General features: G+C 44.0%; 1 protein-coding gene across 2 annotated transcripts; it reads right to left on the minus strand.

Annotated features, from left to right (window-relative positions):
• Window positions 1–3,395: 3,395 nt before the first annotated feature.
• Window positions 3,396–11,864, minus strand: LOC308392613 (uncharacterized protein). 2 transcript variants are annotated; one of them, XM_080875701.1, is made up of 6 exons: window positions 11,792–11,854; window positions 11,650–11,716; window positions 10,101–10,280; window positions 9,223–9,332; window positions 3,804–3,861; window positions 3,396–3,721 (listed from the first exon to the last, which is right to left on the minus strand). In XM_080875701.1, exons 1-6 carry the CDS (start codon window positions 11,828–11,830, stop codon window positions 3,591–3,593), a joined length of 585 nt encoding a protein of 194 aa, XP_080731827.1. In that variant the 5' UTR covers window positions 11,831–11,854; the 3' UTR covers window positions 3,396–3,590. The 2 variants fall into 2 exon arrangements, 1 of the variants encoding a protein (XP_080731827.1); XR_013970850.1 differs by lacking the exons at window positions 3,396–3,721; window positions 3,804–3,861; window positions 9,223–9,332; window positions 10,101–10,280 and adding an exon at window positions 10,574–11,116 and having other exon boundaries at window positions 11,792–11,864.
• Between the last annotated feature and the right edge of the window lie 6,256 nt (window positions 11,865–18,120).

Below are 18,120 nucleotides of genomic sequence, written 5' to 3' on the forward strand. Positions count from 1 at the left end.
AGCCACCTGGGGGGCTCTTCAACTGGTGGGGGAGATTGTCACACCTTGCAGGAGCTTTCCTCTCCTCAGGAACTCTCTGCAGGAGGGGGAGATACAGGAGAGGTGGAGGAAGATCTCAGCCTGGGCGTCTATTGTCTCATGTAGTCTGGAAGATGAGTGGATGGTGTGGTGGGTGCAGTTTTCTCTGTGGTGGGGTTGGGTGGACTGTCCCGGGCTCTGTGGGGCCGGGGGGCGCTGCTGCGCTGGTCCCCGGTCTGGATGGGCCTGGGCCCCCTTTCCCTGGCGGGTCGCGGAGTATGGGAGTGCCTACTGGGGTCAGCGGGGGAGCTGGCCCCAGGGAGGGGTCACCTGCCCCTCCCTTCCTTCCCTCCCCATCTCCAGCTGCCTCCCTCTTCCCGCTCCACCACAACCACCCACACATGCAGGGCCTTGGAGTAGGGGTATGTCACCAGGGTGCAGAGGAGGCTACCCCCCCTCTGTCCCCTCTGTCCCCTTCTGGGCGGTCTGCCTCTCCCCACCGCAGGGAAAAGAATCAGAATCAGAATCAGAATCAGAATACTTTATTGATCCCTGGGGGAAACACCACCTTGGTCTGGGTGCAGTTCCCCCCTCCAGGGGCAAGGGTACCTAGACCCGGTTCGTAGAGTACGCTTGGGGAGTGTGATCGTGTGTACAGCGTCTCTTTATGTCTGTCTCCACGTTGGTTGAGTGTGGAGTAAGTGCATATGAGAGCATGAGGGTGGGAATGGATGTTTGTATCTGTGTGTGCCTGTATGTCTGTGTCTATATGTCAGGCTGGGTATCAGACGCCACCTCTCTGGGGACATCTCAGGCCCTCCAAGGTTTGGAGGCCTATCTCCACCCACCACCACTTCCCCTGCCAGTGGCGGACTCCCCCAGGTGTCGGTGCGTTGGTGGTTCTTTGTGTCTGGGGGTGGGCGTCCGGGTACACACCGGCTCACTCCTTGGCGGCCGCTTATCGGGGCCTGGAGCCTGGGGCTCGCTCGGGCCACTTCGGAGGTGGGGTGCCCCCGGCCTCTCGGCCTGGGGCTCGGTCACTCAGGCACAGCTGGCTGCCGGCGGAGCTCACGGGCGCGTCACTGCAACTCCCCCTGGCTTCTGCTCCGCGGCTGCTGAGTGAGCCCTCATCTGGGACTCTCCTCAGCTCTTACTGGGATAGTGGCGCGGCTGCCCCTCTGTTGGTCTTCCTTGGTCTCTTGTGTTCTGCGGGCCTCTGGATGTCTGGAGTTTTGATCTCCTCCATACCTGCTTCATACCCTGGAGGACGGGGTTGTGGCTCCCCACACTCCCTAGCAGATCGTTACATGGAGAAACCTTTGGAATGCAAGCATGCTGATCCACACAGGTATACACACAGGTGTACACACGGGTATTCACAGACGCAGACTACAGCTTTCTTGGCTGCTGCCTCAAAGCACATTGTGCGCTGTCTATCTTGCGTGCTGCACAATATCGTTTATTATTTAGTATCTACTGATATCTACTGCTAGCTAGTTTATTGTGATGGTGCCGTTTTTTTTTTATTATGTTGCTCTCTGTTGTTTGCTTTCTCTTCTGTTTTTTTTCTCCATACAGGTGATCCAGGTGTTTTTTTCTCTCCCCCCCCCCCCCCCCCCCCCCCCTTCTCACCGTCTCTTCTCCCCTTTGGTTTTCTTTCTCTCCCTCTTTTTCTTTCATTCTTTCTCCCTGTCCTATCCCCCAGTCATGTCTGTCCCATTTGTAGCAACTGAAAATAAAATAAATTAATAATTACAATAAAGGTCAATCAAATGGACCAATATGGCAAGGCCATGATGATCCACTTGGTAAAATAAATCCGTTTGGCATCTTTCTTGGCCTTAAGACAACAATTCTGATGGCTAAAGATCCAAACGGGACACAAAAAAAAAAGAAAAAAAGAGTTTATATATTAACTCTCAAAGAGTATTTTAGTTTAATTACGTAAGAGTTATCTTCTAATTAATTCTTAAAAGCGGGAATTTTCCTGTTCTGAACTTCTAGAAATTTCTTTTGGAAATAAACATTTACTAAAAAGACGCAATGGTTTTTGAAAAACATTTATTCTGAACTGTGCACCACAATTTCAAAACATTTTCTGAAAGATGTAACAGTATACATGTTCTCACTTTCATTAGAATTTTGTTTATCAAAAGGTCTGACAGAGGTGAGCTGGTAAATGCAAATAACAGCATTCTCATCACTTATTTCTTCAATACAATATGCATGTCCTTCATTCATCACTTTGTGGAACTTCAACGCACTTCTGCTCTCCCCCCTATTCCATCTTCACAAGCATATCCTGTGCGGAGATTGAATAAAAATTAGTTGACACTAATTAATGGCACAAATAAACCGGTAATCAATTGCTGCACAGTAAAAAAAAAAAAAGGAATCCTCTTTGAGCCTATTGGGATTCTCCTTTTTGGATGTGTAGTACTGTCCTTATTTCGCTTGTGGAATTCAGTAAAATGAGTGCAGCTGACTCCACTATGCAGTCAGCTCTGGTACCTGGCTGAGGGACAGGACATGGCCACAGAGAAAACAACTGACACATTACATTTAGTGCTTCTTTCTTTCTCAGTGGTGATAACATCAGCTTGGCTGTCTCTTTAAGTGTCTGTTATTTTCTTATTCCCAATTCTGCCTCCTGTCTTTTTTTTTTTCACTTGGACACTTTTATGTTTGTTTTTTACGTTTTAATTTTGTTGTACCTGTGACAATGACAAGAAAGATTCTGGTTCTGAGTCTGATTTTTATTTCCCCCGTCCTCAAGACCTTTGGATGATCTTCAACATATTTGGAAACTAAGAGCGAGGTCCACGGCATATTCAACTTTCTTGAGAGATCTGCACAGAGGCCACAGTGCAGGGAATCTAAATGCCAACTGTCATGAAGCAGTACAACTCAGACTAAGCACGGTGTGAGTTTGATGATGCTGAAAATCCAGGATCAACTGATCTGTTCAAATTTGTGGCCAGTAAATGGTAAATGGACTGGTTCTTATATAGCACTTTTCTGCTCTGTCTGAGCACTCAAAGACATTTACACAACCTGTTCATTCACCCAAGCACTTTCTTCTAAGAGCTTCCTATGTAACATTCACATATGCATTCATACTCCGATGGATGCATCGGAGAGCAACATGAGGTTAGTATCTTGCCCAACTACGATCGAACCATTAACCTTCCGTTTTCTAAGTGCTCTACTACCTGAGCTACAGCCACCACATAAGTCATTAGTTTCTGTCATGATGACAACCAAAGAATCTTCTATTGAATCGAGGAGCTCAGAAACTTGATTGAGCTGAAGAAGAATTTAGAGCAGGTTGGTGACTGGTCCCGAGGAATCCTGAAACTCTGCTCTGTCACAATTGTAGCTGGTGTGTTTCTGAATCTGCAGTTTTACAGTTTTGTGATATATAGTGAGAGGCTCACCTGAACAGGTGAGATCCATGATAGCAGAAGAGAAATCTGATGTTACGCATTTCATCAGATCAGATTCATCCACATAGATCTTAATGGGGACTCATATCTCCAATCTACAGAAACAGTAGGGCCACAGTCCAGATGTTAACAGATAACAGCTGCTTCTTTCAGGGTCCAGTGATGCCCTTTCACTGGTCTCCACTCTCCCAGATGTTTCATCTCCAGAGTTCCTGCACAGCGACTGGTTACTCCCACGAACCTGACATCATCAGACTCTAAACAGAAAGCAGAGTCATCAGTAAAGAAGTGAACATCTGAAAAAAATAACTTCAAAGTTTACTGCTGGTCTGTATTTACCTTTTTCCGCTTGATTTCTTTTTACCTGGAGAACTGTGTTTTCCTTCAGTTTGAAGTCCTGAGGAGAAACAAATCAGCAAAAATGTGATTTCTAGGAGGTGGAGCATCGACTGATCAGGTCAGGTTTTTTGACCCACAGCTCCTCCAGTCCATGTGTAACTGAGTAAAATACTGAACCCCAGATTATTCTGATGCATCCATCAGTGTGTGCGTGTGTAAGATAAATCAAGCTCTGTAATAATGTGTGTGTCCCTGGGCGATTCTGGCTTGCAGGGTAAAAGTGCTCATGAAAAATCTCGACATAAACACAAAACACAGTTTCTGTCCTGTGCACTTATAAATTTGTGAATGTCTTACATCATTTGCAGTGTGTATGGTTTCTGTGCACTGAACCTTGCAGGGCTTCATAGTGTTCAGTTTGTGTTAATTGACTAATGCAGTAACTTTAACAGGTTAGGGGGGTTAACTTTAACAGAAATAAATGGTAAAATGGCCTGCATTTGTATAGCGCTTTACTCAGTCCCTAAGGACCCCAAAGCGCTTTACACTACATTCAGTCATTCACCCATTCACACTGTAACAGGGCGGCCCTTAGCAGCTGGAAACACAGTGAGATGGACCAAGGCAAGTGTAGTGGAACAAAGTATTTATTTGCTATACAGCTCTCCTTAAAACAACTAATTTGTCGAGCTTCTTCACAGCACAAAAATCCATCTCTAATGACAACTGGCAGCCTTAAATATGTTCAGCTGTAACAGACTATACCATTATTCCACTCTCAGGTAAATTCTTAAATCCCAACCACAGTATACAATATATCAATAAGAATAAATAAATAAATACATTTTCACATTTACATATTAATAAATATTTCACACTTTAATGTTATCAATCAATCAATCAATCTTTATTTATAAAGCACTTTTCATACAAAAAATGTAGCACAAAGTGCTTTACATAGTTAAAAGCAGCCCACCCCACCCTCCAACTCACTCCCCACGCTCTCATTAACATAAATGATGTGAATACACACATCTTCCACCCCCCCAGCCCCCACCCACACACACACGCGCGCGCACACTTAAAGAGTAAAAATTGGGCTGGGTTCACATGAGCCAAGTGAGGAAACACTATAACAGGGAGCAGTCTGCACCGGGAGCTGGTCTCAGACCGCAGCCTCCAGGCTGGGCACACAGCAGGAGGGAGGCAAAGGAGCCCCCCAGCCAGGCTGAGAGGACCCCCAGAGACCCAGCAGCCACGGTCGATCACAGCCCCGGTGCAGAGAGCCCCCTCCGAGGAAACACTGGAGATATGACACAATAGGCTATATACAGGGTAAAATGATAAAATAAATAAGAACGGGATACAATATAAATATAAATATAAATAGAGTAAGAAGATTAAAAAAATGGATAAGACTAAAATCAATAAATATTAGGTAAAGCCTAAATTAATAATAAAATAACAGGATAGAATAAATAAGCATAAAATAAATAAACGCTAAGTAAAAGCTAAATTAAAAAAGTGGGTCTTGAGCCTGTTCTTAAAAACATGTACGTTCTCTGCGGCCCTGAGCTCCTCCGGCAGGCTGTTCCACAGACGAGGACCATACCACTGAAAAGCTGCCTCTCCGTGAGTATGTGTCCTGACTTTAGGGACAATCAAAAGGCCAGTGCCAGAGGACCTCAGGGTCCGCGAGGGTTCGTATGGTAAAAGCAGATCTGAGAGATAAGAAGGCCCAAGACCATTAAGACATTTAAAAACCAATAAAAGAACTTTAAAATCGATCCTGAAACACACGGGGAGCCAGTGCAGCGATTCTAAAACCGGTGTAATGTGGGCCCGCCCTCTGGTCTTCGTCAGCACACGAGCTGCCGAGTTTTGCAAAAGTTGTAAAGTTGAAATATTCTTCTTAGGAAGACCAGAGAGCAGGGCATTACAGTAATCAATGCGACTGGTAATAAAAGCATGCATCAGCATCTCCGTGTTGGCCCGAGAGAGAATTGGGCGGACTCTGGCTATATTTTTTAGATGATAAAATCCAATTTTGGTTACATGTTTAATATGTGGGATAAAACCAAGCTCAGAGTCAAAAATAACACCCAGGTTTTTCACTTGTAGCGAAGGACATAGTGAAAATGCCTCTAATTTAGGCTCTCTGAGCCTCAGGACCGACAATTAAAACTTCAGTTTTGTCCTGGTTAAGCTGTAAAAAGTTTTCTGCCATCCAAGATTTTATATCTAAAATACAGTTAAAAAGGGCATCCATTGGTCTGGTGTCATCAGGAGACACAGAGATGTACAGCTGCGTGTCATCAGCGTAACTGTGAAAGTTCACTCCATGCCTCCTGATGACACCGCCGAGAGGGAGCATATACAAATTAAAAAAGTACAGGGCCTAGAACCGACTCTTGAGGCACACCACAAGTTATTTTATGGATCTTAGAGGAGCATGTATCCATACTCACCATAAAAGTTCTGTCAGAGAGATAGGAAGTGAACCAGTTGTGTACAGCACCAGAGAGGCCCACCATGTGTTTTAGTCTGTTTAAAAGAATAGCGTGGTCTACTGTATCAAAGGCTGCGCTTAGATCCAGTAGCACCAGGACTGAGGGCTTTTGGGCGTCCCAGTTATATCTAAGATCATTTAAAACCTTTAGGAGAGCCGCCTCTGTGCTGTGGTTCACCCTAAATCCAGACTGGAATATCTCCGGGATCTGTCTATCATTTAGAAAATCATTAATCTGAGTAAAAACAAGTTTTTCTAAGACTTTACTTAAAAATGGAAAGTTGGATACAGGTCTGTAGTTATTAAAATCATTACAATCCAAATTGCTCTTCTTCAGAAGGGGCCTCACCACCGCCGTTTTAAAGGCAGCAGGGAAGACACCCAACTGAAGAGAGCAATTCATCATGTATAAAAGCTCAGCCTCAAAAAATCCATAAAGTGTTTTAAAGAGTGAAGAAGGGATTGGATCTAAAAGACATGTGGTGGGTCTCACTGTGGAGAAAACCTTCTGAAAGTTCTCAGCATTAACCAGGACAAAGCTGTCCAGTGTCTCCTCAGGTACAATCGAGGCCTCAGATGTGTTTACAAACATATCGCGATTAGATAAAATATCAGATCTGATGGCGCTGATTTTTACCCTGAAGTGGTCTGCAAACTGCTCACAGAGCGAGTCTGTGGGGGTTCTTTGGGAGCTGTTAAAATCAGGGTTAAATAAATGATCTATGGTGGAAAAGAGGACCTTGGGATTATTTTTGTTAATACTGATTATTTTGGCGAAGTATGAATTTCTTGAGTTCCTTAATGTATTATTGTACATTTTAAGTTGCTCGCAAAATATTTGATGGTTGATTGCATTTTTATTTTCCTCCACCTCCTTTCTGCTGCCCTGCAATTTCTTTTGAGTTTTTTGACTTCTTCGTTTCTCCAGGGTGATACGTGTTTTACGTTAATCTTTTTGGTGGTGAGTGGAGCAACGGAGTCAAGGCTTTTCTTCAGTTTGCTGTTAAAATAACTAAAAATCAAATCGCAGGGTGCAGGTAAAATCACAGGGGGGCATTTGACTAAAACCCTGGTAAAATTTGCAGCCACTTCAGAGGTTAGATAGCGCCTCCTCATAGTTCGCACCGAGGTCTCCCGCTGAATAAAACCGGTGATGTTAAAAAACACACCTGCTTCATGCCCTGAAGGACGGGGCTGTGGCCCCCCCACACCCTCTAGCAGATTATTACATGAAGGAACCTTTTAAAAAAACAAAAAACAAGCGCGTCCATGCTCACAGGTGTACACACGGGTGATCACACCCACAAACTACACCCTTTTTGGCTCCTACCTCAAAGCACACTGTGTTCTGTTGATCTTATGTGCTGCACAATAATGTTTAATATTTAGTATTTACTGTCATATTCCCATATATCATTGTGATGTTGTTTATTCTATTACTCTTGTTCTCTTCTGCTTGCTTTCTTTTTTCTTTCTCAGCAGGTGATCCAGGTGATGCATTTTTTTTTCTCTGCCCGTTCTGTTGGTTTTTGTCTTTTGCCCTTCTCCCCCGTCCCTCTTCTCAGCTGTTTCTCTTTCCCTCTTTCTTTCTCCCCTTCTTTCCCCCAGTCAAGTCTGTCCCGTATTCAGTAAGTGAAAATAAAATAAACAATAAAAGGTGAATCAAATGGACCATTACGGCAAGGCTGGGATGGTCAGTTTGGTAAAGTAAATCCGTTGGGCATCTTTCTTTGCCTTTAGACAACAATTCTGATGGCAAAAGAGCCAAACGGGACAGGCCAAAAAAAAAAAAAAAACCACACAGTAGTGGTCAGAGACAGCCAAGTCAACAACAGAGGACACGCTGGTGGACAGCCCATGGGTGATGACCAGGTCCAGAGTGTGTCCTCTGTTGTGAGTCGGCTGTGTGACGTGCTGGGTAAAATCCAAACAGTGAAGAATGTTTAAGAATTCTTTTGTTGCAGGGTCAGAAGGATTATCTATGTGCAGGTTAAAATCACCGGTTAAAATTATCATATTATATTTTGAATGTATGTTTGTTAAAAATTCTGAGAATTCCTTGATAAAAGCAACGCTGTCTTTGGGTGGTCTATAAATTGTGACAGATAAAACTGGAGGGCTGCTGAAAACAATAGCGTGGAATTCAAAAGTGGTAAAATGATCAAATAAAATTTGTTTGGTGGTGAGTGTGTTGTTGGCTAAAGATGCAGTCCCACCACCTCTCTTACCACTTCTAATAGAAAAAGAGAAATTAAAATTTGGTGGGGAGGCCTCAGTGAGAACAACTGGTGCATCCGAGCCCAGCCATGTTTCAGTTAAAAATAAACAGTCAAGTTTATTATCTAAAATTAAATCATTAATAATAAAAGACTTGTTCGACAGAGAGCGTACATTTAAAAGTGCCATACTGATTGAGACTGGTGGATTTTTGACAATAGAGTTGAATGGATGTTGATATTTTTGAAGAGGCCGGAGGTTATTAATGTTTTTGGAGTTACTGGATTTATGATAATTCTGTTGCTCTCTGTTTGTGATTATGACGGGTATTGTGTTGACTGTGGGAAAGAGAGGTCCGAGTCCAGAGTTTTGTGTATTACTGTTAAAAGTGGAACAAATATAGGAGCTGGGACCAGGGGAACATCAGTCAGTGGCAGACAGTGGCGATGTGCGGGAGTGCTGTACGCCAAATGCCAAATTGGCGGACAGCAAACGGCGTCCCCAGGCGTTGAGGTGGAGCCCGTCTGCCCCAAAAAGATGCCTCCTCTCCCAGAAGGCATCAAAGTTGTTAATAAAACCCACGCCGTGGGCGATACAGGCAGAGGAAAGCCAGGTGTTAAGGCTGAGCAGCCGGCTGAAACGGCCTATCCCTCTGCCACAGGTGGGGGTGGGCCCAGAGATAAAAGCACTCACCTGCAACTGACCAAGGAGGCTGAAGAGTTCGAGGAAGTCCAACTTCAGCAGCTCAGATTGCTGTTTGGGGATGTCATTGGTGCCGATGTGGATGATGAGCCGGTATACACCTGCGCAGCGCTAACAATTACATTTCTTTTCTACAACAGAGGGTTAATCATGTGTTTGATCATGTGATTTACAGTATGACACACAATTTAATGTTTTTCTACCACAGGATTACTGAGTTTTTGTGTGAAGAAATGGTATCACTCTTGGCTGGAAGCAGTGCTTAAACAATGGAAAAAACACAAACTTTGTCCAAAAACCTCTCATGTTCAGCTGTTTCCCACTTTTTCTTTGGTCATTTTAGCCTGGGCCCACCTACTATCCTTGGAAACATAAAATGATTGGCTAGAATCTCAAGTGTATCACATCTCAGGGGGGGAAAAAAAGCACCGAAATAAAGCTGAGAAATCATAAATCAGTCTGGTTACTACCGTTTATGCCATAATGGCACCGGATACCGGTACCCATCCCTACTCTCCGGATGCTCCTAATTTTATTCTTCGTGATTTTAACAATTGTAATCTTAAGAAATCACTGAACAATTTCTTTCAATATGTCACTTGTCCTACAAGGCATAACAAAACGCTGGATTTGTGTTATGGACCAATTAAGGGGGCATATAAGTCTGTGGCCAGACCTGCACCAGGTTCTTCGGATCACAATGTTATTCACCTCCTCCCTGCTTACAGATCTGTGATTAGGAGGGAGATGGCCTGTGTCAAGTGGACTAATGTCTGGACAAAAGACAGTTGTGTTGCCCTTCAGGGGTGTATTGATCGCATTGACTGGTCCTTGTTCCAAGACAGCATTTCTGATTTGGATGAACTCACTGATGTGGTTCCTGAGCACCTTGGAGGGCAGTCGGAAGTCTCTCAAGCGTCTGAGGTGGTAGAGACGCTGACGGGCCTTTTTCACCACGGTGTTGATGTGACCTGTCCAAGGCTTCAGCCATGAGGAAAACTGACTAACAACGCAGTGACGTGGGATCAATCCTGGTTTTAGGACCAACGCTAGGGAGGAAATACATGAACATACAACACAAGCACACACAGTTATTAAGTGTCAAACATGCAACACAAATGGTTTAAAAAAAACAAAACAAAACTGAATAAAATAAAAACCAATAAAAAGTGAATGTAAAATCCAAATCTCCAAAAGGGTAAAAAATACAAACTGGTGAACTTGAATCATCAAACTTGCAAAAAGTAACCAAAAAGCAGTTCATGAGGACACACAGAAACAGACGGTGATAAAGGCAAATCGACATTGTCTTTATTGACAGAAGGAAAATGAAAGTCTCCCTGGTACTTATTAGGCTGTCAGTGTGAAATGTTCCTTTCTTGAGCAGTACTGTTGAAATCATGTTTTAGTTATGTAACACCTGCTTAGTATAGTAGGGTTAAACTTATAAACTAGATTTGAGAGGAGTAAAATAAATTTGAGAGAATTGAGTGTTGAACAGCCGGCAGCTTTATTACAATGTTACAATGGTGCAATAACCCAATGTATACAGCACAGAAAATTAACAGAAGATCAACAGAAAAGAGCACTCTTTCGAAAATAACAACAAAATAAAATAAAATGAGTAGTCTCTTTAGACCTGACTCCTGATGAGCAGGATATTGGGACTTCAACAGTTTCCCAGAGAAACAATCTGTATCAAGTAAGCAGTTTTTGCTCTTGCTTATTTGAAATCCTGCGATTCGAAGTAATTCAGACTGTAGCTCTACTCCTGCATCCAGAACAGCTGGCCACACTGCTTTTGGATTCGCCAAGAGTTTTCACAGGTTCTGGCTCGCCATCCATATCCAGAACCACTTCAGATCCAGGATCACAAAAAACCAGTCTGCACATACAGTACAGAGCAATAAACAAAACAGTTCTTAACAGTTTTTCTAAATAAAACGAGATCTCATAGAGTTTTCAAAATCAAGTACACTGTTGTTTTAACATTGTTCTGTCTCTATGAATTCCATTTGTATTGCTTTACAGCATTACAATCAATTGTATTTATATACCCCTTTTTAAGGCATATGTAATCACATCATGAAATGTTTGTAACGTAAGTAGTTTTACATAACGTATTTACATGAATCAACCCATAACTGAAATGACAAAGTGCAGAAAAAAACACTGGACAACATTTATGGCTAAAAGAAAAGTGCATCCTGCATTAGTTTTGCGCATTTGTGAAGATGCCCAATCAAATAGACAATAAAATAAAATACGACACTCCATTTCACACACAATTCAAGTACTCCGGCTGGCTTTAGCTTTGTTTGTTTTTTTAGACAATAGAGAATTTTCACTGTTGCAGTTGTTACCACATGTAAAATTAGCATAGATTTTCCTGCTAACTTATCATTTTTAGTAACTCACCGGAGTTCCCAAGAAACAAACACACGCTCTGCCTGGTTTTGGTCGAGAGTAAAACACATAAAGGCCTCTGAAAAGTACATAACTTTAAGTTAGAGACTGTAAAAAATACTTTATAACACTTATTTTATACCGAAAGACTCACTGTGTAGCTTGTTAATTGCTCTTGGGTGTCTTGCTCCATTTTGCCTAGCTTAATGCAGCAACGTGCTTTTGTTGCATTCACTGAACTACGGAAAATCAAAGTGTGTTCAAGGGGTGTCGGAAATAATAATACAAGGTAAAAAAAACAAGAAAATACTAGTAACCATGTCTATAGGGATTACAGTTACATTAATCTTTTTTTCTTTACCATCTTTGGGAGAGACTCAGCTGATGTTACTCTGCACTCTGTTCTAGGATGCCCTCTGGACCCAGTGGAGGTGGTGAGTGACAGGAGAACGGCGGCTAAGCTGTCATCCCTGTTGGACAACATCTCCCATCCCATGCAGCAGACTGTGACAGCACTGAGCAGCTCCTTCAGTGGGAGACTGCGGCACCCACGGTGTGGGACGGAGAGATTTCGCAGGTCTTTCCTCCCCACTGCTGTCAGACTCCATAATAAAGACTTTAACTGATCAAGCACACACATCCATACATATGCAATAATACTAAGTGCAATAATCCTTTCTGTCATCGTTGTATTTTTACTCAGTTGTATATAGTATTTGTATTCTATTTTTATCTTATTGTATATTTATTTTATTTTATTCTACTGTATATAGTATTTTATTTTATTCTATTCTGTACAGCTGTGTACTGTATTTATTCTTATTGTATTCTAATTTTTGCCTCATAACTTTTGCACTGTCCACTCCTGCTGTGACAAAACAAATTTCCCACATGTGGGACTAATAAAGGTTATCTTATCTTATCTTATCTTATCTTTAAAAGTTTTTGCATTATCAGACAAAACAAGAGCTGCTTTGAAATAATCAGATCACTTTTACACACTTCCTGTCATTCACAAATTCTCTCTTCACTTTAAACTCTGAACTTTTCACCACTAATAACAGAGCACTTCTCCTTCTGCCCTTCTCATTAATCTGATGACCTTTGCCCGGCTTTATCATAGAGAATGCATGGCTGCAACGCTCTCACAAGAAAGAAAATGATCTTTTCTACATAATTTACTCAATACCAGTGGCTCATTGTTACAGGGCTGTTATTAACTGACTGATTCAAGCTAAAATAGGCACATTTGCTGGATTCAGTGTGTTGTGTTACAAGGTTCTATAATAAGGGAAGAAAATTAGTACATGCTGTTACCCTGTCAGACCAGGGGTGTCGCTAATGAGGCTGGGTAAGAGAAAGAGGAGAAGAAGAAAGTAGAGAGCGAGAACAAGATGGAGCTCCGCTGTAAAGCCTAAAATAAAGTGTTGAACCCAGACGTCGCCTCCGCTGCCTGATTACACACCCAACAAATTGGCGACGAAGATGAGCGCTTCAGTGCCGAGCCCACCGCCCTTTTTGCAACATGCGGGTGAGCCGCCAATACCGTTTATGACGTGGCGCAAATTCTTTGAGAACTACATGCTAGTGATAAATGCTACGGGAGATGCATGGCCGGAGGCGAGACGACGAGCCATCTTATTACATTGCTTGGGACCAGAGGGACAACGACTGTTCTACACACTGCCGAATCAAGGTACAACGTTTGCTGAAGCCATGACTGCGCTTGAAAACCACTTTGTCCCTAAAGTGAATGTAGTGGCATGCAGGCACACATTCAGACAGCGAGTTCAGCGGGCTGATGAAACGGTGACCCAGTATGTTGCCGCCCTCAGAGCGTTAGCTGTGCCATGTGGTTTTGGAATAATGGAGGGTGAAATGATTCGGGATCAACTTGTTGCTAATGCTAATCTCAGTGTTGTTAAAGAAAAATTGCTGCTGGAGGAGGACCTTACATTGGACAAGGCAGTTACTATTTGTGGCAGGATGAATGTTATCCCTCGGTCCAACCCACTTTTAGCCTGGCCCATTAGGGGGCGCTGGTATAAATAGTGGCCATTTGAGTGTCTCTGCATTGCTTGCCTGTGATCTCCTTTTTGGTCACCTGACTTCCTCGGTGTGGTAGAGATCGTTTGTGGGTTACTCCTCTAAAGTCTCCATCGCGGCTGGTCGTAGCTATAGAAGCCTCCTCTGAGCTATTCTGCTTACATTCTATGACCCGGCTTACTTGGTACGTAATCAACTTTTGTTACGCTCTCTGCCTTCTATTGTTCGTTTATAGTAATTATTTATTATGTTTCGCAGGAAGTGTGGACCTTAGTTTTGCGCTAAGCTACGCGAACTGAAGTGCTGCTGTTTTGCCTTGCTGTGCTTTTACCGTCTGTTCCCGTTGTGAGAATTCTTTCCCTGCTGCTGTCGGCTTTTACAGTGGACGTCGGCGTGGACAACGGCCATATGCATGCCGGTTATCGGAGTCAGCTGGCGTGCATATTGATCGACTGTTAACTTTTCGTCGTGTGGACGGCAAGTTGGAGCAGTACGGCGATTCCGTTTGCTCCAGATTTTAGAGTTTTATCCAGATTGTATGTTGTTTTATTGCTTTTGATTTGTAGTTTGGATTTTTGTTACACCACTGGTGGGAGGCCCTTTTTCTAGCTGTAGATCACCAGTGTGGTCCTGCAGTTGGGTTATCCCCCGGTGCTACACATTAGTTTGTTGTAATATATTAAAATTTTCTTTGTTTCTTTTATTCAGATGCGGAGTGCCGACGTGGAGGAGACTAGGGTGCCTTGGTGGTGGGATCCCTTGAGTGTACACACCCGCCTTGTTTAGTTTATTAGTGTGATAGTGTGTCGCACCTGTGTGTTGGTGTGTTTTCTTTCTTTAGTTTGTGTGTGGCATCCCTGCCCCTCCACTGGTAAGCCTCAGCTCTGAATACCCTTTTTAAGCATATTTGTATTTGAATATTTATGATTGTGCTTTTATATGGTGTTTTAAATAATTATTAATAAATTGTTAATTTGTTTATTATTGAACCTCGTCTCTGGATTGAGTATAGCGAACCCAAGTGCCTTTTTGGTGATTTAGTGTTGTTTCCAGTATTCTCTGGGTGAAATTCCCAGGGTGGCGTTGTCGTTCTTTAAAACTGAAGAGTATTTACCTTATATCCCAACCTCGTCTCGCCACAAACTTGGCGTTGTCGACAGGATATACTCTTTAAAACAGAGACGTGTGTTCTTTTTTTGTTTGGTGTAACGTAAATTGTTTTTTATATTATTTTGTACAGAATAAAGGCAAAGCAGCAGCTACTTTGGTGTGGGATTTCACAGCTGTGTTACAGAGATGGAGGAAGAGTTACAGGAACTCAGGGACTTGATCGCGCAGCTGAAAGCAGACAATGAGAGGCTGCGTCAGGAGAGGGCTGTTGGGTCAGGTACTAGTGCTACACCTTCTACTTCAACTGCATCATCTGTTAACCCCCCAACGGCTGGTGTCTCTGTAGCAGAGAGACTAGTTTTTGTGCCCCGTGACAGAAAGTGCCCTATGTTTAGAGGAAAATCAGGTATAGGGTTGAATGAATGGTTGGAGGAAATAGAAGGTTGTGCTAGAGCACGTCATTTGTCTTTGGCTGATAAAGCATTTTTCCTGTTTGACCACCTAGAAGGAGAAGCACGTGAGGAGATTAAATATCGCTCTAGTGTAGAGAGGACTGATCCTGCTAAGATAATTACTATATTGCAAGAACTTTATGGCTGTTCAGAATCCTATGTAGCATTGCAGGAAGCTTTCTTCTCTAGAAAACAGCAGGAAAGTGAGACACTGCAAGAGTTTTCCCTCGCTCTCTTGGGTCTTATGGAGAAAGTTAAATCGAGTGCCCCCAATGGCATGCCCAATGCTGACGTTTTATTAAGAGATCAATTTGTTGAACAGGTCTTAGATAGTACCTTGCGGCGGGAGTTAAAGCAGTTAGTAAGGAGGCAGCCCACACTGACATTGCTGGAGATTAGAGGGGAAGCTATTAGGTGGGAACGTGAAGGGTTGCCTAGTGGCGTTAGGCATAGAAGCAGTTCTGTCCCTTCTGTTTATGGCATTCAGTATGGGGTCCATAGCGGTCCTTCAGGAATAGCCCAGTCTACCCATTTGTCTGAGATGAGCGAGATGAAGGAATTGTTAAAGTGCCAGCAGGAGCAACTTAATCAGCTCACTCAGAGCATTGCTCGATTGCAGGGCCCCCATCGAATGCCTCGCTCAGGACGGGGCGACTCCATTATATGCCGTCGTTGTCAGCAACCTGGACATTTTGCTCGGGAGTGTGATGGGGAACGCGTTCCTCGTTCCCGGCCTCCTTCGCAGGCCCCTCTGCATAATCGCAGGCACTCTCCTTTAAATACGGCTTCGGAAAACTAGCACCCTCCGTATTGCCGAGCCACAGTTCGGGTGGGGTGTCTATTGGCTCAAGGGTTGTTTCTAATGGTCCAGAGGCAGTCTCGAAATTAATTTCATCCTGTCCTCATATAGATGTGGACATGGGCGGTATAAAAGTACCTTGTTTGGTTGATACGGGGTCCATGGTCTCTACCATTACTGAAAGTTTTTTCCGCCAGCATTTTGAGTCCTGGGGTCAAGAGCGTCTCCAAGCTTGTCATTGGTTGCAGCTTAAAGCGGCTAATGGGTTGTCCATTCCTTACCTTGGCTATATCGAGCTAAGTGTAGAGCTCTGTGACAAGTTTCTTCCACAGTGTGGCGTGTTGGTCGTTAAAGATCCTCCAGGTGCAGGACCTTCCACGGTTCCGGGTGTATTGGGGATGAATGTCATTCGGAAGTGTTACCACGAGCTTTTTGGGCAACACGGTGAAGCATTGTTTAGTTTGGGCTTTGTCACAGAGGCCCCTAAACCCCTTGTGCAGGCGCTGCAAAAGTGCCATGACGTTAGTATAAGAGCCCCACTGGATTTGTCTGGCCATGTGAGAGTGAGGGGTAAGCGAGCATGTTGCATTCCGGGTGGTGTAATGAAAGTAGTGGCCGCCACCTGTTCTGAGCAATATTCAGGTGCCACTGTGTTATTTGAACCTACTGATGTTAACTTGCCTGCTGGACTTTTAGTGTCCCCTGCATTGGTTCGAGTGGTTCGAGGTACTGCATACATACCAGTTGTTAATGTAGGGACTACGGCGGTCTTGCTTTACCCTAGGACCATTATAGGGACCCTGGAAGATGTTCATGTGGTCAGTTTGCCCGCTGGTGTGACAGAAGTACTCCCTAACGTAGCCACAATGGCATCTCACACCGCCACTCCTACTGTGCAGGATCAGATGGAAGGGATTGATTTGTCTAAACTGTCAGCAGAGGAACAGGGACAGGTGAGGTCTCTCCTTAAGAAATACAGCTCGGTCTTTTCTGCTCATGACACTGATTTGGGTTGCACTAACTTGATCTCCCATGACATTCCAGTCTTAGACGATATCCCCGTGCGGCAGCGTTATAGGCGCATCCCCCCTTCAGAGTACGAGGTTGTGAAAGAGCATATTAACCAGTTGTTAGGGGCCGAGGTGATTAGAGAGAGTAGCAGCCCCTATGCTTCTCCCATTGTGCTCGTTAAGAAGAAGGATGGCAGCCCGCGCATGTGTGTTGATTATCGGCAACTGAACAACAAGACAAGGAAAGATGCATTCCCCCTGCCGCGCATTGAAGAATCCTTAGATGCGCTGACTGGTGCCCGTTGGTTTTCCACCATGGATTTAGCAAGTGGCTATAATCAGGTCCCAGTTACGGAAGAGGATAGGCCCAAGACTGCCTTCTGTACTCCTTTCGGCCTATTTGAATGGAACCGAATGCCATTTGGGCTCTGTAATGCCCCTAGCACCTTCCAGAGACTAATGCAACGCCTTTTCGGTGATCAACAGTGCCAGTCTCTGCTTCTCTATCTTGATGACATTGTAATCTTTTCATCAACAGTATCGCAACATCTTGAGCGGCTGGATGTGGTGCTAGGTCGGCTTCAGCAGGAAGGTTTAAAAGCCAAGCTTGCCAAATGTGCCTTTTTCCAGCGGGAGGTTCGCTACCTAGGCCATGTCATCTCCGATCAAGGTGTCTCTACGGACCCTAGCAAGGTGGAAGTGGTGGCTAACTGGCAGCCTCCTAAGACTGTTTCGGAACTACGCTCCTTCCTTGGGTTTGCCAGCTATTATCGCCGTTTTGTAGAGGGTTTTGCCAAGTTGGCGGCACCTCTGCATAGACTGGTGGCAGAGTGGGGAGGCAGAAAATCAAAGAAGAGGTCAGAGCATGGTGTCGTGGAGAACTGGACTGCAGAGTGTGCTCAAAGTTTTGAGGCATTAAAGACTAAACTGACAACAGCACCAGTGCTCGCTTATGCAGATTTCTCTTTGCCTTTTATTTTAGAAGTGGATGCCAGCCATGCCGGCCTAGGGGCAGTGCTTTCCCAGGAGCAGGGAGGTAAAGTGAGGCCAATAGCCTATGCCAGTC

Source organism: Rhamphochromis sp. 'chilingali' (assembly GCF_963969265.1).
Source record: "Rhamphochromis sp. 'chilingali' genome assembly, chromosome: 2".
Lineage (NCBI taxonomy): Eukaryota > Metazoa > Chordata > Actinopteri > Cichliformes > Cichlidae > Rhamphochromis > Rhamphochromis sp. 'chilingali'.

What these genes read in the sequence shown, in the direction of transcription:
- LOC308392613 (XM_080875701.1), bottom strand. Translation starts at nt 11,830, where the DNA reads ATGGAGCAAGACACCCAAGAGCAATTAACAAGCTACACA. An exon ending in TTTGTTTCTTGGGAACTCCG is followed by an intron (nt 10,281 to 11,649) that starts GTGAGTTACTAA and finishes TTTCCTCCCTAG; the next exon opens with CGTTGGTCCTAAAACCAGGA. An exon ending in GCCTCCTTGGTCAGTTGCAG is followed by an intron (nt 3,862 to 9,222) that starts GTGAGTGCTTTT and finishes GTTTCTCCTCAG; the next exon opens with GACTTCAAACTGAAGGAAAA.